The sequence below is a fragment of the Camelina sativa genome, chromosome 17 (genome assembly GCF_030686135.1).
Source record: "Camelina sativa cultivar CO46 ecotype springtype chromosome 17, ASM3068613v1".
NCBI classification, from domain to species: domain Eukaryota; kingdom Viridiplantae; phylum Streptophyta; class Magnoliopsida; order Brassicales; family Brassicaceae; genus Camelina; species Camelina sativa.
Window position 1 is genome coordinate 20,973,181 of NC_141896.1, and position 24,218 is coordinate 20,997,398.

The window sequence follows — 24,218 nt, forward strand, 5'->3', positions numbered from 1 at the left end:
AGATAGAGAGTCAAATTAAAAAATCTTATCAAACGAAGAACTGTTTTCACTGACTAACAAGTAAAATATGTAGGGGAAAAAATCGACGTAAGGACCTACCAAGGTGATCACAATCATCCTCTTGAGAAGTTTCTAGCTAGCAAGTTATTTAGTGGTGAACTAGTGATATACTTGAATTAGACAGCATTGTTTAATCGCTCCATGAACCCCATGCAACCCCCAAAAGAGATAAATGTATAGAAACAAATCTGAAATCTCAAACTACAACTCATCTCAAGTCAAGGTTTTAAGAGATTTAGAAAAGTTGCAAATGAAAAAAACATGCATAAGAAAAACTTCACTGCCTTCTTCTTCATCTTCATCTTCACTCTGTTCTTACTCGGGGTAGAGAGTGCGAAGCTTCTTTTTGCTCGAGAAGATTTTACCAGGAGGAGGGCATACCAACACCTCAGTCCAGTCGAGTACCTCAGCAGCTTTTGAAGACTCTGGCTTAGAAGCCTTTGGCACCCTAGGCTTTCGCACCCTAGGCACTCGCACCCTAAGGAGGCTTACGCAAGTGTTCCCCTGGCTTTGGAAACATCTCTTCCACGCTTTCATACATCTCCTTCCTTGCAAGGTACATCAACTCCCTCTCCTCTTTCTCTAACAACAGCTTGTTCACCCTAGAAACAGCAAAAACAAACACCTAAGAAAACAGCAAAAACAAGGAAAAACAGACTGATTGAAAAGGAAACAAACACCTAAGAAAACAAACACCTAAGAGCGATTAATACTACTACCGGGAAACATGCAAAAGCAAAAACCAGATTGATGAAACAGCAAAAACAAGGAAAAACAGACTGATTGAACAAGGAAACAAACACCTAAGAGCGAGATTCAGCAAAATAAGGAAACGAAAACCAAAAACATTCAGCCAGCAACAAAACAGAGCGATTAATACTACTACCGGGAAACAAGCAAAACAGTAACAAACTAACAAGGAAATCGATTCTCAAACGAAATCTAACAGCAACAAACTAACACACAAAACAGCAAGACCAAGGATTCAGCAAAACAAGCTGAAACTATTCAGCAAAAAAAAGGAAACAAAAATCGATTCAGGGAAAAACTTACCTGTGTGTTGTTGCTGAATCCATGGGTGAGATCGAGTGAAGGAGGCTGTGGTGTGTCTGTGGTGTGTTGTAATGAGAGAAGGAGGCTGTGGTGTGTCTGTGTGTGTCTCTGTGACCTATTATATATACAGTGAGTAAAAATACCTAGACTACGGTGACAGTGACCGTGGGATTTGCTAAGTTAAACATGCTGTGACAAATGGGATGCCCTGACCAATGTGGGTTTTGCTAACTTTACCAAGTTGCAGAATGTGGGTATGGGTGGGTTTTGCTAACTTGACCGAGGAGCTGTGTGGGTTTTGCTTTGTTGACCAAGCCTGACCAATGTGGGTGGGTTTTGTGGGTTTTGCTAACTTTACCGAGTTGCAGAATGTGGGTATGGGTGGGTTTTGCTAACTTGACCGAGGAGCTGTGTGGGTTTTGCTTTGTTGACCAAGCTGTGACAAATGGGATACTCTGACCAATGAGGGATTTGCTAAGTTAACCATGCTGTGACCAATGGGATGCCCTGACCAATGAGGTTATGTGTGGGTTTTGCTAACCTGACCGAGTTGCAGCTATGGGTACACTGAACAGGTTCGGATCTGCTCTCTGCATAAACTCCAGATCTCAAAGGCCCAGCCTCCTCATCTTCCACGAGTGTCTCCTTCGCTCGTGGGGTTCCCTCTGCCATTCTTCCCGCCGGTGAATTTTTTTTTTGTCGCTTTCCCCCTCTCTCTCTCTCTTTTTCTCTCTCTACAGGCGGAGACTTTTTTGGTCCTCCACAGGTTAATACCATACACAAGACCTAGGGTTTACATATACTGGACTTATGGGCTTATGTGGCCCATTTAGTTTTTCATTGTTTTCTTTTATGGCCCGGTATATATTTATGCACCGATTAGCAAACAACTAAAACCTTATTTTGCTATAGTTTCGTTATGAAACATAGTAATTTTTATGCATTTTATTCAATAAAAGGATTTAATTATCTTGTGCCCTTATCCCAAAAATTCTTTTCTACATTATCCACCTTAATTCTACATAATAATTCATATATCTACGAATCACAAAAGTCAAAATATATACATTAATATTTCCATGTTTGAATCATTATAATGGCTGAGTAATAAGTAAACCAAAATTTATAAGATAGAGTAGTTGTAGGACTGATTCAACGATTATAATTTAGAACATCTCTTCAACCTATATATATGGTTCCTCTGCTTCCTTTATTCTTGAGTAATTATATAAGTTTTAGGGGGTATATTCCTTTGTACTAACGTATAGTTTCGTTTATCTCAAATAAACCTGAATTCTTGATTTGAATTGTTCTGCCATGGTTAGTTATGGTTTCACCGTATGTGCGTACATGTTGTGAAGTTTAAACTAGAAAAAGTGGGAGGATAGTAAATTGAAGCATATTTAGCCAAAAGTCAAACTCAAACAAATAAAAAAATACAGCAAAGGAGCTTAGAGATTTAAGTAGTTTAAGTTAGTTATTCTCACGTTCTTTAACTATTAAGTAGTGCTTTTTCCCTTCCCAAAGTTTGCCAAGCATTAAGTTGCACAACAAAAAACAGAGAGAAGGGGGAGAAGTAGAGAGATCTTTTCTCTTCTCTTCATATTTCAAAGGTCATTCGAATTTGTGTGTTGAATCTATATATATATATTTGTAAGTGATTCTCGTTTGTTTTTGTCTTTTTGACTTTTGTTGTCTTGATCTCTGTTCAGGTTTTGTTGGTCACGTGAGAAGAAAGCTAAAGACATGGCGTCGTGGACTTCATCTGAGTTCCTCTACGAAGAAGTAAAACCACCGGGTATTCATTTCCTAGAACGTTTCAAGCGTTCAGGCAAACTCTCTTTTAAGCAATACCAAGGGATGGTCTTTGTCTTGACCTTCATCGCTTATATTGCCTTCCACGCAACCCGAAAGCCAAACAGCATCGTCAAAGGAACACTCTCTGAACAACCAACCGGACATTCCAAGGGGGCAAAGAATGGTGGATGGGCTCCTTTCGATGGTCCAGATGGAACAGCGTTGCTTGGACAAATCGATTTGGCTTTCCTCTCTGTTTATGCCGTTGGAATGTTTGTAGCCGGTCATTTGGGTGATCGTTTGGACCTCAGGACGTTTCTAACAATAGGTATGGTCGGGACAGGAGTGTGTACCGCTATGTTTGGATTCGCTTTTTGGGCAAATATCCATAGCTTCTACTACTTCCTTGCGATTCAGACATTAGCAGGGTGGTTTCAGTCTATTGGATGGCCTTGCGTGGTGGCGGTTTTAGGGAACTGGTTTGATAAGAAGAGAAGAGGTGTTATCATGGGTATATGGAGTGCTCATACATCAATTGGGAACATCATAGGGTCTTTAATTGCGACAGGGCTTTTGAAATTTGGTTGGGGATGGTCTTTTGTTGGTCCGGCTCTGCTCATTACGTTTCTTGGCATTGTGGTTTACCTATTCTTGCCTGTGAACCCTCCTGCTGTTGAAGCTGAGAGAGATGGTACTGAAGTTGATTCCACAATGAGACTCGGTGACACCATCACTGAGAGTTTCTTAAGCTCTAGGATGATTAGTACCGGATTCGATAGAAGAGCCGTCGGGTTCTTAGCCGCTTGGAAAATCCCTGGTGTTGCTCCTTTCGCATTCTGTCTCTTCTTCACCAAATTGGTCTCTTACACTTTCCTCTATTGGCTTCCTTTCTACGTAAGCCAGACTGAGATAGGAGGAGAACATTTGTCACAAGAGACATCTGGCAACTTATCGACACTCTTCGATGTTGGAGGCGTTGTTGGAGGAATCTTAGCTGGATATTTCTCTGATCAGCTCGACGGCAGAGCAATTACAGCCGGAGGATTCATCTACTTAACTATCCCAGCTCTGTTTCTCTACAGAATCTACGGTCATGTCTCAATGACAATCAATATCATCCTCATGTTCGTAGCTGGATTATTTGTTAATGGACCTTACGCTCTCATCACAACCGCGGTTGCAGCTGATCTCGGTACTCACAAATCGCTTAAAGGCAATGCAAGGGCTTTAGCTACAGTCACTGCTATTATAGATGGAACAGGGTCAGTTGGTGCAGCGATTGGACCAGTTCTTACAGGTTACATCGCTGCGGTTAGCTGGGATGCTGTGTTTTACATGTTGATGACTGCGGCTTTGATCTCTGGATTGTTGCTCACTACCCTTATTATAGGAGAAGTGAAAACTTTGTTGTATGGATCATCTGAGGAAGATGAAGTTGATGTTGCTTCTGCGTCAAGACCTCCCATTGATGTCCTCATATGAAATTTGTATTCTCTTTTTTTTTGTTTCTATTGTTTTTCAATCTGACTTGTACCCTTACATGACTTTGTTCTTTTGTCATAATTGTATTCTCATTTTAAGGTTTGAATGAAAACAATCTAGCTTCTTGGTTTGTCTGTGTGACGTAAACACAAAAAGGATAACGTTTTGTAGAAGTTATCTATTGTATAGAATAATCTTTGTGAAAACGATAAAGATCTTGGAACCCAAACATGCATAAAAGCCAATTGCAATGCATATTGACATGCATGCAATCTTCTTTTAGTTTGTTTCCATCAAGCTCTTTCATATACTTCTCTCCATCTCATCTATGTTCATATGTTCTATATGATACATGAGCATATACTCTCAAAACGTTGTTTGCTATGAGATTACTGGGTCCGGGCTCTACTTTCTTGATCTCCTCCACCTCACCCGGTGACGCAGAATCTATTCGACCATATTTTGAGTTCCGAGCTAATAGAGTAATAGTATATAAAAAAAAAATAGAGTAATAGAGTGATAGTATATATAGAGTTAACACTTGACATGGAGCTGAACAGGTTAGAGAAACCTAGCTTAGCTGTCTCATCTTTTCAAATGTAGCCTTGGGGCATTATCCAGATATTTCGTATATCTCACGTAAGAGGTTAAGAGAGTATTTCAGAGAGAGTAATCTCGAGTCTTCTCTCTATTATGGTTTCGAAGAATATCTCTGCTTCTTCCTATATGTATCAAATACTATTAATAGTCTTGTAGAATTAGCTCTTTTTGACACTATATCTATCTTGTAACAAACTTGGAGTTGGGACAACTAGAATCTTTCCATCTCAATATGGGAGTACAATCTTAAATGGGCTTTATTCCAAACTCATTCTGGATTATGTTAAAGATTAGACAAGCAAAAATTCCTATCCTCTCTCAAGGCTCCAAACTTGCAACTCTGGTTACTTCGGTTCAATTATTTTGAAATATCTCTCTAATCCAACGATCCCTACAAATATAAAAATGAAACTTTGTGAAAATACTACTAATATATATCATATGATGGATGAGCCATAAAAAGAAAATAAAAATAGTGGGACAAACAAACAAGCAAGATAATGTTGTAATGAAAAACAAAAATAAAAAATGTACAGAGAGATTTGTGATTTGTCTGAATATGATATGTGAACAAATGTTTTTAGTGTACTTCTAGGGACGGTACGGAGACCAAAACCATATCGAAAAATACAAAAAGGACCTCACTGTGTCTAGACGCAAGCGAAGGTTTAAGAAAGGGTAAAACTGGAATTTGAAGTTAAGACCTTATTAATGAGTGCTGATGATCAACCGGACAGGTGCATGTGACCCACTTCCCCTTCCCCCCACCTATTATCTTAGCCCACCGCTCTTATCTTTTGTCTCTTTCTCTTCTTTCTTTCTTTTTCTTTTCTATTTTTTAAGAAAAGTTTTCTAAAGACTTTTTTTAATTTATTTTTTAAGTAATTTTGCTGAATGATACAGTTTTTTGTGTTTAAACTGTACCCTAAATTTAAATTTGTTAACCCAAGCCTAAAAAAAAAAAAAATATCTAATGAAAAATCAGTTTTTTGTGTTTATGGTATTTTTGGAAAATAAAACTTTTGTATGATTTTTGGAAAAATAAAACTCAAGTGTTGTATTTTTGGCATATTGTGAGAAGAAGACTGATTTTGTTTTTGGTAATAGTTTTTCAATTGTAACACTTTTTTTTTTTGGTGAACTTCTGGTTTTGTCACATGTTGTTCCAACATAACTATAATCAAATTCCTAATCAATAAGTTATCTTCATAAGTAATGATGAGAGAAAAAAACTAATATAGTTAAATAAATAACCAAATTGTCTTATTATTGTATTTATAAAATTTTATCTTTTGCCAACTTGATAATTATTCCATGTCCTCTATTTATACTATATATTTTTTTTCCTGTTATTTCAAACGTAGAAAAATGTACGTTAAAATTTTAAAAATTTCGAGTCAAATAGAATGTTAGTTTTTGGTAGGCAAATAGAATGGTAGTTTGTAATAGCTACTGAATTATAGTAGTTGTTATTAACAACTATTACTATGAGTGTTTTTCTTTTTTAATGTTTGGCACATGAGTGTTATCAACTTCAAAGAGAGGAGGAATGGTGGTGATGCGGTTCTTCGTACTTAACCTCCTCTTTGGTAAATGGAACAAACAAACAAACAAGAAGCAACACACACAAATCACTTTAATTAATTATGATCATCAGAGGATATATAATAAAAAGAAGAGAATCACTTGCCCTTATAAATATATATATATATATATATATATTTTTTTTTAAACAAATATTCAAAGAAAGGTTTATTCTTTCTTTCTCATTTTCCAATCTGTTCCAACAAAACAACCCATGTTCATCATTTCTTCTTTGTCCAGATAACAACGCTATATCAGCTTTCCATCTTTCTTTCTCCCTCAAAAAGAATTTGCCTCTTTTGTTCAAACCAGCATCTTTGTGTTCTTCTTGGGCTTTCTCATTTCCTGCGTTTGATTCCATCTCCATTTGGTTTTTTTTTTCTTTTTTCCACTTAAAGATTCTTACTTTGTTCTGTTCTTCTTTAAACTTCTTATTGTGGACTCTCTTTCTCTTTTTGGTAGGCTGTGTTTCAGATCTAGTAGCTTATTTGATTGCTTACTGCAAAAGGGGCACAACAAAAGTTGAAATCTTTGGTTTGTTTTGTTTACCTTTGCATTGCCTTCTTGTCAAGAAATTTTCAGCATTTTTTAAATTGATTTGCCAAAAAAAGCTGCAAGTTTCTGCTTTTGAGAGACTCGTTTTGGTCCTCTTGAGACAGAGCATCATTTGGGAAATCCCTGTTTCCTGGAGGAGCTAGAGTATCATTTGGGGAATCCTTGTTTCCTGGAGGAGCTAGATAGTGGTTTTGCATACCTATAGTTGAACATCATTGTCTCTTGGTGTAAGATTCAGTAGCTGTGATCGATTTTAAGGGTGATTTTAGGGTTCTTTGAGTGGTGGCTATGTCGAAGCTAAGGAAAAAAGTTCTGGAACTTGTTATATGTGTGTTAATAGTCTTCACTTGTGTTGTTGCCTATGGAGAAGCTCAGTCCAAGAGTTTCCTTGTAAATTGTGGCTCAAATACTACAACCGAAGTAGATGGAAGAACATGGGTTGGTGATTTATCTCCCAACAAGAGTTTGACCTTGCAAGGATTTGATGCTACTACTACTACTGCTGCATCCACTTCGAAACCAAGTTCTGAGTTATATAAGACTGCTCTTGTGTTCGAGTCTGTGTTAAACTATACATTTGAAGGTATAACTCATGGGAATTACTTTGTCAGGCTCCATTTCAGCCCTTTCGCCATTGAGAACCACAATGTGAATGAGTCTTCCTTCAGCGTCTATGCAGATGGTCTGAGACTAATGCGTGACATCAACATCCCTGGAGAAATCGCGCATAAAAATCTAATCTTGCAAAGCTCTAGTCACAATGCTACTGCCACTTCCTTGGTTAAAGAGTTTCTTTTACCTATCGGACAGGGGAAACTGGTTTTAAGTTTCTTACCGCAGAAAGGGTCTTTCGGTTTTGTCAATGCTATTGAGATAGTTCCTGTTGATGATAAGCTTTTCAAGGAAACAGTTACTAAAGTGGGTGGAAGCGAAGTGGAGCTTGGCTTGGGAGGACGAGGGATAGAGACTATGTATAGGCTAAACGTTGGTGGTCCAAAGCTAGGTCCAAGCCAAGATCTTAAGCTATATAGAACATGGGAAACAGATTCAAGCTACATGGTGATTGAGAACGCTGGTGTAGATGTCAAGAACAGCTCAAATATCACTTATGCTTTTCCTAATGAATCGCCTGTGGCTCCTCTTCTTGTTTATGAAACTGCTAGGACGATGACGAACACTGAAGTCTTGGAGAAACGGTTCAACATATCTTGGAAATTTGAAGTGGATCCTAATTTTGACTACTTGGTGAGGCTTCATTTCTGCGAGCTGGTTGTTGATAAGCAGAACCAGAGGATATTTAGGATATACATAAACAACCAGACGGCTGCTGGTAACTTTGATATATTTGCTCATGCGGGAGGGAAGAACAAAGGTATTTATCAAGATTACTTTGATCCGGTCTCCTCTAAGAACGACATTCTCTGGATTCAACTCGGACCTGACACATCTGTTGGTGCTTCTGGCACTGATGCTCTTTTAAGTGGTCTTGAGATATTCAAGCTCAGCAAAAATGGGAATCTTGCTCATCTCATTAGGTTTGATTCGACTGGTCACTCGGTAGATGACTCAAAGATGAGGATTATTTGGATCAGTGTTGGTGCTGGTGTAGCAACTATCATCTTTGTCATGTTCTTGGGAATCTTGGTAGTATGTTTCTGCAAGAAAAGGCGAAACAAAGCAAATGAGTCCAAAAACAATCCTCCCGGGTGGCGTCCATTGTTCTTGCATGTTAATAACAGTACTGCAAACGCCAAAGCAACGGGAGGCTCGCTGAGACTGAACACACTTGCGGCATCTACAATGGGTAGGAAGTTTACACTAGCTGAGATTCGTGCAGCTACCAAGAACTTTGATGATGGTTTAGCTATTGGAGTTGGAGGGTTTGGTAAGGTCTACAGAGGAGAGCTTGAAGATGGAACTCTCATAGCTATAAAACGAGCCACCCCACATTCTCAGCAAGGACTTGCTGAATTTGAAACTGAAATCGTGATGCTTTCAAGACTTAGGCATAGGCATCTTGTGTCTTTGATCGGGTTCTGCGATGAGCACAATGAGATGATCTTGGTTTATGAATACATGGCAAATGGAACTCTGAGGAGTCATCTATTTGGAAGCAATCTTCCTCCGTTATCATGGAAGCAACGTCTTGAAGCTTGTATAGGCTCTGCGCGAGGATTGCATTACCTTCACACAGGTTCTGAGAGAGGAATCATCCACAGAGATGTTAAAACAACAAACATACTACTAGACGAGAACTTTGTGGCAAAGATGTCTGATTTTGGGCTGTCGAAAGCTGGACCGTCCATGGACCATACTCATGTCAGTACAGCTGTGAAAGGAAGTTTCGGGTATCTTGATCCTGAGTACTTTAGAAGGCAACAGTTAACAGAGAAGTCAGATGTTTACTCTTTTGGTGTTGTGTTGTTCGAAGCTGTTTGTGCTAGAGCTGTTATAAACCCGACTTTGCCTAAAGACCAGATCAACCTTGCCGAATGGGCTTTAAGCTGGCAAAAACAGAGATCTCTCGAGTCCATCATCGACCCGAATCTGAGGGGAATCTATAGTCCTGAGTCGTTGGAGAAGTATGGGGAGATAGCAGAGAAGTGCTTAGCAGATGAAGGGAAGAACAGGCCAATGATGGGAGAAGTTTTGTGGAGCTTGGAGTATGTTTTGCAGCTTCATGAAGCTTGGCTGCGCAAACAGAATGGAGAAAACTCGTTTTCGAGCAGCCAAGCTTTAGAAGAAACGCCAGAGAGCTTTACTCTTCCTGCTTCTTCCATTCAAGATTCCTCAGAAACTGAAAAGAGCCAAACAGGATCAACTCTTCACAACTTAGCGTAGAGGAAGCAATTGGTTTGACCAACGCCAAAATAATTCTTTTGTTCTTTTGTTTTAATTTGTTATATGATCTTTCTATTCATGAGCTCTTAGTAATGGAGCTTGTAATATCGTGACATTTGCAAATATAATTATTCTTTAAGGTATTGATTTTGTTTCTCATTTTCTCCATTTGTTTCCATTTAGTCTCTGAACTTGAGCGATGATAGACTGGTTTGTATGATCAACAGAAGATACATATCACAGAAAGTTTTGAAAAAGTGGAGAAAAACTTATTGGAAAGAGTTGTAAACGATATAGTAGTAGGCTTAATACTCTGTCTCAAGGTAAAACATATGTCTTAGCTAAGCTGAAAAGTAAAAGGAACAACCGAACAAGAGTTACAAAATAGTTTTTTTGTTTGCTAAAGCCACTCAAAAACTGTAACTTTCAGAACAGAAAATACAGTTCGGTTCCTCTCTCGGAACTGGATAAAGCTTTCAGATCCAGAGAGAACACCGCGAATAGGTAGACAGATGGGTCTCATTTCTTCCCACCACCAGAAACATTGAACTTGAAGAAAATGATATCGCCGTCCTGAACAACATATGTTTTCCCCTCCTGTCTGTACTTTCCTGCAGCCTGCATTAGTTGAAAGGATTGTAAATCAGAACAATACAGTGAACCATAGAGAATTTTCTTCAGCAAGCGATTAATTTAACAATGCCATTTTCAACGAGGATTATATCATGTCTGTTTTTAAAGGAAAGGGAATCATAGACAAGTACCTTGACAGCAGGTTCATTGCCGAGTTCCTTGAGATCCTCGAATTTCATGACCTGTGAAATTAACAATAATGGAATAAATCACATCGAATTTCAAACTAGACAAATCAGGTAAACAATTGATTGGTTTCTGAAAGTGATGAATCTATATATGGTTTGTATTAGGATTCTGCTTTGATATCTACAGGCCTAAATAGATCCAAACAATTACTAGTAAATCAATACAAAGATGAATATGAGAATATGCAAGCCTTGTTTATGTCGGGGAAAACATAATAAAGAATATATAAACTATTTAACAGAACGAATCATCAAAAAACCGAGGGAAAGGGATATCAAATAGTGAATTGACCAAGATTCAAGAGAAACGAGAAGGCAAACCTCAGCACAAATAAATCCTCTCTCAAAATCAGTATGAATGGCCCCTGCAGCTTGTGGAGCCTTTGACTGCCGTCGGATTTGCCAGCACTTCACCTGAAAATCAAAATATCATTGATAGATGTATTTATAAACAATCAAATTCCAGCAAATATATCTTACTTGACACTTTACACTGACCATACACTATCAGATAGCTCATAACAGTATGGGGTGAAGCCAAGTAAGTTACTAGTAAAGTGGAATTGTTAATACCTCATCAGGCCCTGCTGTAAAGAAATATATGAGGTTAATGGCTGAAAATCCAGTTTTGATGATCCTCGGAAGAGCACTGTAACCGCAGCAATGACTATTAGATTCAAATTAACAGGTTCATGAAGAAAATCTTTTTCAGGAGCAACTATTCCTTTGCAGGAAGGCTATGACATTCTTTTATTACTAACCTTTGCAGTTTGTTCTCCTCGCAATACTTTGCTGCTTCATCTGGGGGCATATCAGCAAGAGTCCTTTCAAAAACACCACTGAAAGGAATCATAGTATCACCACCGTGTTCTTGAACCCTACATGACGATGAAGCATATTTAGTTAGAGAAAGTATATTAAGGTAAGTAAACGTGTCAGCACACCGCCATAAAGAAACTTTTGCAGCAACAGAGGGGAAAGAATGTTTTAACAAAGTTTGTGAAGGGATATATATAAGTACCAGGCATGAATCTTCGGCAAGAACTTGTTTTTCTTCCTCTGGTAGTCTCTCTCATTCATATTAATCTGTAATTCAAATTCGAGAGCAATCAGTTATCACAACAAACAACTTGCCTCTATGAGACATTTAGTTGAAACAAACATGAAAACATAAGGATCAGCAAAGGTTAATGAATACATTTTGGTTAATTTGCAAGCAAACAGTACAAAAAATAGACAGTATGCCTTTACATTTTGCAAACTGACCCAAAAAAATTTGTTGGAACAAAATTGCCGACTTAGATATCAAAAAGAAGCAAAAAATAGAAACGACAGTTACAGAAAGAGATCAAGATTCAAGACTACTCACCAAGTAAACAACGGGCTTAGCAGAAAGCAATTGAAAAGTGTTCAAAATCTCGATATCAGCTGTTTTCCAGTCCCCAAAACGGACATCTTTTCCATCTTCCAGCCAAGCTTTTACCTATACCAGAGAGATACAGTCATTTTTCGGCCAATAAATAATCAATCACCAGTAACATTCACAGAACAAGACTGCATGGTTGTCAAGTCATAAGCATACCTTTTGCAAGAGCTCAAGTTCTATTTTTAGCTGCTTATCATTGCTCCTCTTCATGCTCTTCTCGACATCATCAATCTTCTTTCCAACGAATTCAATATCCTAAAGTCCCACCAAAGAATTCAGTATGAAACCAAAACAAAAATGGATGTAATGAATAACAAGATCCAACTGATACAAACTATAGACAACTGCATTAATACACGCAAAATGGATTTCACGAGTTCGGAGATATCCCAGTCAATATCTGTTAAGAGATTTGATTTACCTTTAGCCGCAACTCTTCAGTAATGGTCTCCAAATCTCTAACGGGATCAACGATATCATCGACATGGATAATATCAGCATCTTCAAAAGCACCTGCATAGAGAAGAAAAAAATACAAAAGTTTTTAACCAGTCTCTCTCCTTCAGGAGCTCAATACAGCAGAAGCAGCATGTGCAGTCTAATTTCAACCATGCATCAAACTAAAAACAAAGTTGGCACTAGGAGAAAGAAAGAAAAAGAAGGATAGACTCATACGTAAAACGTGAAAGATTCCATCAACAGCACGAATATGGGACAAGAAGTTGTTTCCAAGTCCCTGTCCTTCATGAGCTCCTCTAACAAGCCCAGCAATGTCATGAATTTCCAAGAAAGCTGGAACCTGGAGGTATTCACAATAGACAGAAGTCAGCTTGAACAACATGCCCCATTCATGGGAGTAAATTCAGGTAGTAAAATCTCTTGCCTAACAGCAAGTCATGAACTAAAGCTACAAAACTTACCTCACTCTTTGGCTTTAACGTTTGGCAAAGCCAATCGAACCTCTCATCAGGGATATTCACACGTGCCTCATTAGGCTCAATGGTACAAAAGGGGAAATTCTCAGCTGGAATTGAAAGCTTTGTAAGCGTGTTGAAAAGAGTAGATTTCCCAACATTTGGCAATCCAACCTGTACGATGCCACAAACACAAAAAGAAAAAGCCCATGGTGAGTTACAAGCCATGATTCTCAACATCATCATCATCATCATATCAACCATGAATTCTACAATCAAACTTAATCACTGTATCAAAGAAGCAGTTTCTACAAGAGCACAGTGACAGACACAACGAAACTAACAATATACTCATGCATCACTCCTCTGTATGAGTTAATAGATCTCCACCAAGCAAAACTCAGAAGAAATCAAAAACACACTTTTTATGGATAAAAAAGTATTGCGATTAGCAAATCATCTATTCACCATTCGAAATGAATCAACTTGGATTCTAAAGAAGAAAAAAAAAAGCAAAGATGAAGAGAGAGAGAGATGAAGAATTTACAATTCCGATCTTGAGGTGAGAAGAGAAACGGCCAAGAATAGGCCTCTCTACGGGACCTGCTTCTTTAGCTTTGGCTTTCGGAGGCATCTTTTTCCCAAAAAGTGTCGAGCTTGAAAGTGAAGCGGAGCTGAGAGATAGATTCTCTTAGGGTTTTTGCTGAATTAAACAAAGTAGAAGAAAGCTACAAGAGACGCCGATGCTGAGAAGAGAGGTAGTGAGGTTAAAGTGGAGACTGGGTCAGCTGGTTCACTGACCGGTCTAAATCGGAGAGACATTTCCCGGTTTACCTCGAACCATTGCGGGACACTTCCCGGTTTAACTCGAACCAATTGCGTGACATTTACAAAAATTAAGAGCTAGCTTCTATAATTAACCGATTGTGGACAAAAGTAAACCAAATTGAACCCAAAACCAAATTAAGTTAAATGGCCATTTCAGCTTATAATTAAACCAAATTAAGTTAGGTAACCGTATCAAAAGATTGAATTAGTTTGAGTCAATTTTTACTTCATAGATATGTCATTCAAAATTTTCCTACAAAAGCACATCACATTAACTATAAGAGATTGTAATAAGAAACCTAATTTGCAAAATTGCATTCCCTCTTCTCTCCACTAGATTAAGAAGGATTCAGGAGGACTAGTGGATGGTCTGATTCTTGAAGGCATCTTTAAGAGCCTCTCTGTTTCTCGCATGAAAGAGTATTTAGGAGTTATAGACATCTCCTCCTTATCATGTTCAACGTCATCGACATCGTCGCAGTCCTCCTCAGTCTCTGCAGTCTCTGTCTCTGCATCTTCATTCACTACGACCTCATCATCGTCGTAATAAGTCGTTTTCACCTCTGACCATAAGTTGAAGTGCGGGGAGATTAAGCTTCAAGAATTGACAAGATAAAACGTGTGAGAAAGAGAGTAAAACCTATGCATGTAATGCAACTACTTTGATTCATCAGACATTTTATCATATAGAAACATAGTTTTCAATGACTTTAGTATTTTTCAATTCTATCATTTGTTTGACAACTAATGTCATTTAAAGACTGCAATTAAGATATATGCAGTAGAATTTGCATCAAATTCATCCAGTGAGTCAAGAAACTTGTATAAGATTCTCATATTGATTTGCATTTACTTCGGAAGAGAAAAATATATCTAAGAGTAAAGAGAGTAAACCTGCTAGACTTTTTCAACAAGCACGGGTCAAGCCTTTCAAAGCCACCAAAAGCACGAGAGAGTTCAGACTCCTGTAGGTCATCGAAATTGAAGGCTTCTGAGACAACAAACAGACCACCAGTTTTCGCTTGTTTAAGGAACTCGGAAACTACAGACGGAAGGCACACCTGTTCACAAACAAAACGAAAGGTTCAGCTTAATGCATGGGAGTTAAGACCACTTAAAATAACAGTTGAGCTATGACAAGAAAATCATTAAGCGTTAGTCACCATCAATGGGTTTAGTTTGTGACATAAAATCGACTCCAATGGTGTAAGCAGCGACTGAAAGCGAGGAATGTCCAGGATGGATCTCATACGGAAACATAGGACATACAAGATTGCCTACAATCACAGAAAAGTAACAACTTTAAGTTATACATGATTCCAAACGCCGATAAGCTTCTGGTAAGGGTAAGAATATTAAAAAGGATTAGTAACTAGAGACGTCAATAATAAAACAGAAGATTTCTTATGGAATAAAAAGTCATTAGATGGTCTTAAACTTGAATTATACCTGACATCCAGAATAGAACACTTGGTGTGCTTTTGGCTTCATACCATCGTTGCATGTTCTGCAATATTCCGCACACTCGTCCACCAATCTAGGATTTCAGCAAAAGTGAAACTATGTTACAACAAAGTGAAACTTGAATCAGATCAAACAATTATATTTTTTCCGGTTTTAACAATCTCTCTTTGTACCTTTTCAACATGCTAGCAACAAAAGAAGGAGGCAAAAACTTTCCACGAGACAAGTAGCTAGCTAGATAAGACACTGCACTCATCCTGTTAAAGTACAGGGAGAAAACAAAAGCATAAACAAGTGGTGATTAGAAAGAGTATTATCATGCAGAGTAATCTTTACCACAAAGAATAAGATGAACTCGCCTATTAAGTCGAGTTGTGTTGCTGGAGAGATATATCTCCAACAGCTTACTGGCAAATTTTACACCACAATTTTCAGGATCTAGCGAGCACGCATAGAACATCAGAAACTGCAGATGTAAGTAAAGTGAGTCTAATGCCGAGAATCAACTAGAGTGCTACAAAGCCTACAATGACGAACTTTATAGTATGTAAGGTGATAGCTTTGATTCCTACCTGTGAAAATTTTGTTTTGCACGTGTTCAGAATATAGTTCTCAAACGACTCAAAGAGGATTTCAAAAACCTACGTCAAAATGAAAAACAGAACCACCAAAGGATTAATTAATCTACCACAAAGGAAAGAAAAAAATATGTTGATGAAGTACCATTTGGTGCCATACCTCATCCAACCGACCAGAGTTTTGACAAAATTTGAGATGTTTAAAAGATCGGACCATCAATTTGTCCAACAGATCAGAGACTACATTTCCATGTGAAGTATATTGATATAAAGCCCCTAGTTGAAACTGTAAAAAAGTATCAAATTTATAAATGATGGCTTCACCAGGAAAGCAGAGGTCATGTCCAACATTTCACAGTTAAAAAAATGGCATCTTGTAATCTAGCAACTCTGCATAGATAGCAAAAAATACCTCGTCTCCTTCATTCATAGTGCTTTCAACTGCATATTCAAGTTCCATATCAAACATGCCTCTATTAGAGTCATCTTGGAGAATATCATCCGATCCAATTTCCAACTACAAAGATGCTTTAGCATATCATTCACTCACTTAACTTACTGCCTACATTTGTATAGACAAATTTACATCTACTTACATCCAAATCTCGCAACCTCTCCATCACCACCATAAAAATCATGCTGCCAACAACTTTTCCGAGTGGGCTATTCTCCAACTTCAACAGGTTATCCACATATGTCAATGTCACTATAAACTACAAGAAAATAAGATATTTCTCAATTTTAACCGACGATATAAACTCACTGTTACATTGTCTATATTTTAACCCAAAACAAAAGAGCTTACAGAGTCCTTAATGTGAATTTTAGGCATTCTCTGCGCAAGTATAGGCGCTAATTTCGAGGGAGCAAGAGGAATTAGATAAGAAATCTTGTGAAGGGCTTCATGCACCCGCAAATGAACTTCCTCCTTCTTTTCATCCGTCACAGAAGGAGGTGGAATGAAATTACTTACGAGCATATTCAAACAAAGGTCCAGATATTTCCCACTAGTAACGGCCTAATGATGGGAAACAACAAAAGCACAAAATGTTAATCTCTTCAACTAGATTATATATATATATTCATTGAAATGAAGGGTAGCTGCTGAGCTGTGTACCAGTGATATGATTAGGTCCACCAATGCATCCATAACGTTAGGTCTATGATTCCACAAGCTCATTGTAAAAATCTAATCACAATAAATGGGATTAAATTCAGAGGATCTGTATCAAACAACGATTAAAATTATATGGATTCAACTATAAGCTCATGCAAAAAAAGGAACTTACAGTAGAAAGAAGATCTCTATGATGAACTACATCTATGCAAGCAACAGATCCTGATAGAACTTTCAAGAGTGTCTGCAAAACGAAGATATTTTTAGCAACGACAAACTCAAAACAAGAATTGATTGTCATAATGAGGGAGGGAAAAGGAACACACCTCAAGCTGCACCACTGCATCGAAATCAGAATATTTAGGGTACATCATTCCAATAAGCTGAGTATAATGGTCGGTATCCCCCTGAATTTTGAGAAAAGAAAACACTTTTAAAGAACACAAACACGCATATATATACTTTTGTGTGCTTGGAAGATCTGCAATACTCACATTTTGGACAGATGCAAGCGCTTTTCTAACGGCATGCACCAACTGTGTGTCACTATATTCAGTGTTTTCCACAGGATTTGAGCAGAAAGGAACACTCAGAACTGCTTGTGCTCCCATTATCTACTAATGATGAACATAACAATCCATCACAATACGCAGAGTAGAAAAGTAAAATAGATTTTTTCAAATGGGGAATAACGAATCCTAACAATTTGCTTCTAAGCCAGGAAACGAACGCATGGTGTTGAAATCGAAAACCAAATTCCACTATAAAAAAAAAAAGTTTAGACAACTCACAACGATGATCAATTGTACTCGCTCTGCTTCACTTTAGCTATGCAGCCTCAGGTACCAGAAGATAGCAAATTTCGCCAAAATTTCAAAAATTTATACGAACCCTCGAAAACGTTAGAGGGTTAAGCTTGTGTGATTCTCCAACGTCTTCTCTGTGTGGGCTAAGGAGGCAGAGGAAGAACAAATAGACAAGTTCGATGGATCCGCTAAACCCTCGAAATAACCTTTAACTCTTCTTTATATACTTAAAGCTAATGACGAAAATACCCCGTGTATTTGTATTTGACTTTTATATTCAGTGTTTGTTACTCCCGGAAACAAAGCTCAAGATTCAACAAGAAAGGTCCGCCTGTCTAGGACTCGATCTTGGTACTAACCCATAACGATCAAAGTCAAATCGGAGAAACAAGAATCAAAAGAGTGGATTAGATTTAATTCAACAAACTTCATCATTCCAAACACATTTACAAACTACAAAATCTCTCTAACGCTTTTCAAGCAATGCACAAAAACATACATTAACTAATCTCCAAAACAATATCAACTCTTTCAAGTTTGTTTCATCATCACACTAAAAAAAAAAAAAAACTCTGCATATAACAACCTATTTTTCAGACAGCAATCTTGTAGATGACTGCAACCGGAATGTTAACAACATGACCTCTATCTCCAAACAGGCCAATTCTCCCAAAACTCGCCATTGAAACATTCTTCATCGCTCCAAGGACAACAGTCAAGACCCGTGTCTGCCCGTTTCCGATTGTAAACTTGGCAGGTGAGACCTTAACGGAGACTGAGTCCGGTGCCTTCCAACCGACTTTATATGTTTCGTTTGTAGCCGTGGTTGCAATATTAGTGACCCATCTTAGGACTGTTCGAGTACCAACGAGCTTAGCTATTGTGACTGAAGGTAGGTTCAGGTCAGAGGCTGCGAGGGAGGAGTTGTACGCCGAGCAGCTTTCACCAGTGTAGTTCAGAACAACCGGAGATGATCCGTTGATGCCACAAAGAAACTTCATGTATTCATTGTAACCTACATTTGCAGCAACACTTCATATCAGTTGTTGATCTCATATTATTTAATTGAGTTTGTTTAAAACTTATTATGTGAAAACGTCACTCCTTTTCTATATGCTCAAGGTAAAGCAAAAAAAAAAACTGAGCATTGGGGGTTAAAGAAAGCATTTACCTATGTCGAAAATCAAACCAGGGTCAAGAGCTGCAGTTGCATTGACGAATCCGCTACCCATATCAAAAGGTGTTGCAGGGGACTGACTAATGTCAGGGTTTAAGACAGTGCGTTGTGCCATTATATGCTGACCCTTTCTGTCTGATAGAGAAGCTGTTGTTGAAAGTGCGGATGCAATGGCTGCAGGAGTGAAATGTGGGAACTTCTGCTTGATGAGCGCCGCAATACCTGTTACATGAGGAGCAGACATGCTTGTCCCTGATTCCATAGCGAAACGCTCACCTAGATATTGCCAATATAAGAGCTCAAAAAGACTAGTAGAAACACAGAATGGGAAATGTTATAAGGAGAAATGAGAATATGTGTACCTTGGAAATCAGTTGTACCAATGCCGAGAGGACTCCAAGCGCCCCATATAGCGTTTCCGGGAGCTACTATATTGGGTTTCATTATATCAGCATCAACGAAAGAATCATCTTCTGGGTCAGGTCCCCTAGCAGAGAAGTACATGACCTTAGGAGCTGTAATGCCATAGGTAGGCTTCATGCCACCAACAATTCTCGCAGCTGACGCAGATCCAACAATTTTGCCTGAACCATTTTCCCTCACCAGAGAAGAATTGTAGTACCGTAGTAAAGCCTGCATGTAGACAATAGGAAGAAGTAAGTTACAATCCTGTTCAGAGTGTAATAGACTACTTCGCAGTTAAAGATTTTGATTATACCTGAGAATCTTGAGGAGAGGAGATTAGAATTCCCGGGATATCCATTGGAGTTGAAGTCATCTGAAAACCAGTGGCGGAAGGATCTATATAGAAGACAAGGCCTGCTGCTGTTAAGTTCTTAGCTGTTATTAAGGCTTGTTTAATGGTTGAGACACCTAATATGAATCGGACAGTATAACTGCAGACGAGGATCTTTCCCTGCACCAGCTTCTGATCGAAGCTACTTGAATCTTGGCATTCCCCAACATATATAGCATCCATAACAGTTGTACCATTGCTAAGCGCATGTGTAGCTAATATAAGTTTGTGCATTGTTCTTGTACCAGCTAATAATAACATGAGAAACGGTAAGGTCAAGTCGAGGAGGATATCAAGAAAGAAGAAGCAAAGCTATAAACAACGATGGATTGGCTTACATGCGAGTCCAACTCCAGGAACAGTGACATTATTTCCAAGGATTATCGAGTTAGTATATACTCTATCATGAGATGTAGCTCCTACTGTAAAGATCCATGGACTGAAGGAAGACATGGTCTTAGGAGCTGGTCCTGTGTTTCCAGCTGCTTGCACTACAAAGATCCCAGCTTTCACAGCTGAAAACAATGCCATATCGATCGGGTTGAAGAATGTAGCAATACCAGGAGGACGTCTATTTGGTGTGATTGATAGGTTTATTATGTCAACTCCATCTTGAGCGGCCTGCAAAAAGAAAACATCCATAACCATGTCAAATATATCTAAAAAACGCCTCATCAAAGTTTGTCTTACAAAGGTACCATATTTAGTTTAGTTACCTGATCTATGGCTGCAATGATATCTGCAGCAAATCCTCCAAACCTCTTATACAATGCCTTGTAGACAGCAATACTAAACAAGAAAAGACAAGACTTCAATTTTCAACGAGTTGTCTCCAAAGTGAATATCATTTTGTGGTATCGACTTACTGAGCACGAGGAGCCATCCCACTGGCATTCCCAAGGTGATGACCGGCAACTACCACCGGGATCCCATGATTACCAGCTGCAACAGAAGCTGTGTGCCTGAACAAATCAACCAATATCAGACTTAACCATTTAGTAGTTAATTAGCATTTGAGTGGTTTATATACACTTACGTGCCATGTCCTTCACCATCAAATGGTGAAGCATCGTCCTGAGTTGAATTCAAGACACCTCTACTGAGAGCAGACTCAGCGAAATGGCGTGCTCCAATGAGTTTCCTATTGCAAGAACCGGGAGGGAAACCACTGGTAACTTCACAGACGCCAGTAAACCGAGGAGGAACCGTATATGTATGCCCCAGGATTTTGTCACTAAAACTAGGATGAGTGGGATCAATTCCAGTATCAATAAACCCTATAACTACTCCTTCCCCTGCATACTCATAACCTCCATCACGAAGCCAAGCTCCACGAGGCAAACCTAAGAACTGTGGTGTATGAGTAGTTGCTTTCTCAACCGAAAAATCCAAAACCACATTGTCCACTTCTTCCCTAGCCGCAAGTCTATCCGCCTAAAGAAGAAAAGAACCCGGTTTGGAAACTCATGAGCTCAAAACAATGAACATTTAGACATTCATATACTGTTTGTAAGACAATGTGAGTACCTGTTTTTGGGTAAGAACAGCTGAAAACCCATTAATGAGATAGTGGTAACTGTACAGCTTAAGATAATTCTCATTTCTCAATACTTTTCTCAACAACGAATCATGAACTCTAATAATAGAAGCACTTCGGTTCCTATATGTATAAACAAAGAGATTAGGATCATCAATTAGAGCATAAAGGTTTCAACTTGGAGCACAAATTCAACAAGCATGCCTTTATATCCGTTTGAGACTTTCAGGAAAAAGACCAAAGACATAAAGAGACAAGTAATCTGGGACCCAAAATTGACGAATTTTCAACATATGTCGGACTATGAAGATTAGTAAAAAAAAAACAAAAAAGACCAAACCCTCCCGCAAAAAAAATCAAGCGATTCCACGAAATTTTGATAAAAATTGAAACTTTGAAGAGAAAGGTAACTTTTTTTTTACATACAATGTTCTGTAATTTTGGGATGAAGAACAAGCGGTAAGGCTTTGTTTGGAGCTACTCGTCGATTCTCTGCCGGGGAAATGAACAGATGGACGGTCCTTGAGAGTGACAATGTAAACAGCAGAAGAAGCGGTTGCGTTTTGGTCAGAGTCATCCAGACAGAACACGGAGGACGAAACCAAACAGAGCAGAAACACGAAACGCACTAGATAAGACTCATCCATTACTCTTGAGCTGAAATTCTCAGAAGAAAAGTGGGAAAAAGTGGAAATTGCAGAGACCCATTAGAGCTCCATGGGAGTATAGTAGAGTAGCAGAAGCGTATCTCAGAAGAAGCAAAGAAGGAAGAAGAGAGAGAAAGAGAGAGAGAGAGAGAGAGAGAGAGAGTTAAGAAGAGGGTTTTAGAGAGTACAATGGTCTCAGAGTACTTTAGGCTGGAAGAAAGAAGAAAAAAGCGGTTCTCGGTTTCTGAATGTTTTTATTATTAATGCAAACTGCAAAGATCGGTGGAAGACTTTTAATTTAACTTCTCACTTGTAGTTTCTTATTGTTTCCAAGTGTGTTTATGCTTTATAATGCATCTGTATAGCACCCCTTCAATATTCATCATTCTCAAGTGTTTTTATATGAAACAATTATAGATATATTCATTTATTTGGCACACATACACATAAGTACCAGAAAAAAAACAAATTCCAAAACCCCACTTCTTGTTGATTTGCACAATTGTACTACCATTAATCAAAAGGTTGCGTTTTGATGTCCTGCTTAATGGGTTATAAAACAAGTGAAAGTGTTCATATCTAAAAAGTTTGAGTCTTTTGGTACTTCAAAATTCTTTGGTTTGTCTTTTATCTTTTAGGTGACGTTTTGTTGTATTTTCCAACGGTAAGATATTCTATGAGAAGTCGCTTTTGTTTTCTCCTTAACAAAGCATCCGTGACCCTTCTTTGACCATTTTCGGCCACTACACCAAAGCCAATGGCACCGTAACGGATTTATCTAGAACGATTAAGACCAAAATCTATTTATCCCTCGGCAGTCGGCAGCATATGAACAAATATAAACAAAGATTTAAGTATTGTGACTTTTGTCTTAATTATCTGCGACAACGATCGAGAATAAGCTGTGTGAGCTTTATATTCTAGAAACACACACATGAGATGAGGATTAAAAGCTATAGAGCAATGATTTTCACCTCATCAAAAGAAGTAGGTCCAACTTATACTTTTTAACCTTTTAATTAACACGAGTCATGACTCATTAAACTCCCTTTACATCATTGTTTTAACCGTTGGAACCCCTTTTCTTAGCAAGAACATAATGGATTCTATAGTCACTAATTCACCATCATCTTCTGCTTTGGTTTTCAACTCATATCAACACCTAAAAAGTCACTTCTTTTATGGTATATAATTGCTTTCGTTCACTAGCATTGGATCCTTCACCCTTGTAATGGAAAACACAAAGATGGTTGAAAGACAAGAACAGTTGAATTAAGCAATGAGCAGGGCCGATCCTTGAATTTTGGTGGCCTAAAGCATATTTCACTAATTTGATTTTTCATATAAAAACTAATAACTTTTTTTTACTAAAATACTTAAATATAGTGAAAAACATTTAAAATTTTATTAAATACTTTAACAGTGTAATACAATCTAATAGCCAAGTTAAATCAAATACTTTATTAAATATTATAATATATAGTAGCCAAACTAAATCAAGTATTTTGAGATTTTATTGTTAAAAAGGGAATTAAACCAAAAAATAACAAATTAATAGAAGAAATTCAACTACTCCAGCAAAATAGAAAGAAACAAAAAAAAATGTAAAAGAAAAATGAAAAAATGAAGAAACTGCAGGGATTAGAGATTCAAACCCAAGATATTCAATATAATTGCACAATACATGACCAGCTGACATATCCAAACATTTTAAAATCTTTTCCTAAAATATTTATTATATTGTGTGGCCTAAAGCAAATGTTTTGGCTGCTTTATGAATGGGCTGGCTATGGCAGTGAACATAAATAAAGTATGAAACTTTTAACGTATACATTAAGAACATAACATTTTACCATGATATGATACAAAACTATAGTATATGGATATACAAAAAGATTAAGCCCATTAAAAGACAACTAGGTACTAACCCGCGGTAGACCGCACTGAACTTTTTTATTTGATGTAAATTTGTAATAATTTTTGTTGTTGTTATGTTATTAATAGCTGTTTGTGATTATAAATTCTGTTTGCTTATATAATAAATTTGTATGTCAACCATTTTTCTTGACTACTACAGTCGAAAACTTGTTCATCATAATTTTCTGAATCATCTACATTTAAAAATGGCATGAACA

General features: G+C 37.8%; 3 protein-coding genes, 1 long non-coding RNA gene and 2 pseudogenes across 7 annotated transcripts; 2 read left to right on the forward strand and 4 right to left on the reverse strand.

Moving 5' to 3' along the window:
• Positions 1 to 214: 214 nt before the first annotated feature.
• On the reverse strand, positions 215 to 1,885 carry LOC147924111 (uncharacterized). Its single transcript, XR_015586015.1, has 2 exons — positions 1,114 to 1,885; positions 215 to 662 (listed from the first exon to the last, which is right to left on the reverse strand). It is a non-coding gene; the product is annotated as an uncharacterized LOC147924111 (long non-coding RNA).
• A 736-nt stretch (positions 1,886 to 2,621) lies between these two features.
• On the forward strand, positions 2,622 to 4,522 carry LOC147924112 (putative glycerol-3-phosphate transporter 3 pseudogene; annotated as a pseudogene). The gene is made up of 2 exons (XR_015587614.1): positions 2,622 to 2,726; positions 2,826 to 4,522. The product of XR_015587614.1 is annotated as a putative glycerol-3-phosphate transporter 3 pseudogene (transcript).
• A 2,206-nt stretch (positions 4,523 to 6,728) lies between these two features.
• On the forward strand, positions 6,729 to 10,131 carry LOC147924113 (putative receptor-like protein kinase At1g30570 pseudogene; annotated as a pseudogene). Its single transcript, XR_015586785.1, has one exon. The product of XR_015586785.1 is annotated as a putative receptor-like protein kinase At1g30570 pseudogene (transcript).
• Positions 10,132 to 10,219: 88 nt separating this feature from the next.
• LOC147924114 (obg-like ATPase 1) lies at positions 10,220 to 13,965 on the reverse strand. The gene is made up of 12 exons (XM_087495298.1): positions 13,681 to 13,965; positions 13,140 to 13,307; positions 12,895 to 13,018; positions 12,641 to 12,732; positions 12,376 to 12,474; positions 12,163 to 12,276; positions 11,815 to 11,879; positions 11,555 to 11,671; positions 11,367 to 11,442; positions 11,115 to 11,207; positions 10,737 to 10,787; positions 10,220 to 10,590 (listed from the first exon to the last, which is right to left on the reverse strand). The coding sequence occupies exons 1-12, from the start codon at positions 13,765 to 13,767 to the stop codon at positions 10,492 to 10,494; spliced, it is 1,185 nt and encodes a 394-aa protein (XP_087351424.1). The 5' UTR covers positions 13,768 to 13,965; the 3' UTR covers positions 10,220 to 10,491.
• Positions 13,966 to 14,170: 205 nt separating this feature from the next.
• LOC147924115 (RNA polymerase I-specific transcription initiation factor rrn3-like) lies at positions 14,171 to 18,319 on the reverse strand. 2 transcript variants are annotated; one of them, XM_087496340.1, is made up of 16 exons: positions 17,912 to 18,319; positions 17,615 to 17,734; positions 17,447 to 17,527; positions 17,293 to 17,364; positions 17,121 to 17,192; positions 16,809 to 17,021; positions 16,600 to 16,716; positions 16,416 to 16,520; positions 16,164 to 16,289; positions 15,998 to 16,066; positions 15,785 to 15,891; positions 15,599 to 15,682; positions 15,411 to 15,498; positions 15,125 to 15,238; positions 14,856 to 15,022; positions 14,171 to 14,556 (listed from the first exon to the last, which is right to left on the reverse strand). In XM_087496340.1, exons 2-16 carry the CDS (start codon positions 17,729 to 17,731, stop codon positions 14,295 to 14,297), a joined length of 1,794 nt encoding a protein of 597 aa, XP_087352466.1. In that variant the 5' UTR covers positions 17,732 to 17,734; positions 17,912 to 18,319; the 3' UTR covers positions 14,171 to 14,294. The 2 variants fall into 2 exon arrangements, with proteins under 2 accessions (XP_087352466.1, XP_087352467.1); XM_087496341.1 differs by having other exon boundaries at positions 17,615 to 17,737; positions 17,912 to 18,155.
• LOC147924116 (subtilisin-like protease SBT2.1) lies at positions 18,319 to 22,475 on the reverse strand. Its single transcript, XM_087496339.1, has 10 exons — positions 21,863 to 22,475; positions 21,427 to 21,559; positions 20,936 to 21,333; positions 20,766 to 20,861; positions 20,616 to 20,688; positions 20,238 to 20,520; positions 19,822 to 20,147; positions 19,466 to 19,736; positions 19,098 to 19,379; positions 18,319 to 18,941 (listed from the first exon to the last, which is right to left on the reverse strand). The coding sequence occupies exons 1-10, from the start codon at positions 22,081 to 22,083 to the stop codon at positions 18,520 to 18,522; spliced, it is 2,505 nt and encodes an 834-aa protein (XP_087352465.1). The 5' UTR covers positions 22,084 to 22,475; the 3' UTR covers positions 18,319 to 18,519.
• Positions 22,476 to 24,218: the final 1,743 nt, after the last annotated feature.

What these genes read in the sequence shown, in the direction of transcription:
- LOC147924114 (XM_087495298.1), bottom strand. Translation starts at nt 13,767, where the DNA reads ATGCCTCCGAAAGCCAAAGCTAAAGAAGCAGGTCCCGTAGAGAGGCCT. An exon ending in TTGCCGAAGATTCATGCCTG is followed by an intron (nt 11,672 to 11,814) that starts GTACTTATATAT and finishes ATCGTCATGTAG; the next exon opens with GGTTCAAGAACACGGTGGTG. An exon ending in GCAATGAACCTGCTGTCAAG is followed by an intron (nt 10,591 to 10,736) that starts GTACTTGTCTAT and finishes CAACTAATGCAG; the next exon opens with GCTGCAGGAAAGTACAGACA.
- LOC147924115 (XM_087496340.1), bottom strand. Translation starts at nt 17,731, where the DNA reads ATGGGAGCACAAGCAGTTCTGAGTGTTCCTTTCTGCTCAAATCCTGTG. An exon ending in GCAAAACAAAATTTTCACAG is followed by an intron (nt 15,892 to 15,997) that starts GTAGGAATCAAA and finishes TTACATCTGCAG; the next exon opens with TTTCTGATGTTCTATGCGTG. An exon ending in TTGTTGAAAAAGTCTAGCAG is followed by an intron (nt 14,557 to 14,855) that starts GTTTACTCTCTT and finishes CAATTCTTGAAG; the next exon opens with CTTAATCTCCCCGCACTTCA.
- LOC147924116 (XM_087496339.1), bottom strand. Translation starts at nt 22,083, where the DNA reads ATGGATGAGTCTTATCTAGTGCGTTTCGTGTTTCTGCTCTGTTTGGTT. An exon ending in TCCCAAAATTACAGAACATT is followed by an intron (nt 21,560 to 21,862) that starts GTATGTAAAAAA and finishes TTATACATATAG; the next exon opens with GAACCGAAGTGCTTCTATTA. An exon ending in TGGTTTGATTTTCGACATAG is followed by an intron (nt 18,942 to 19,097) that starts GTAAATGCTTTC and finishes CTGCAAATGTAG; the next exon opens with GTTACAATGAATACATGAAG.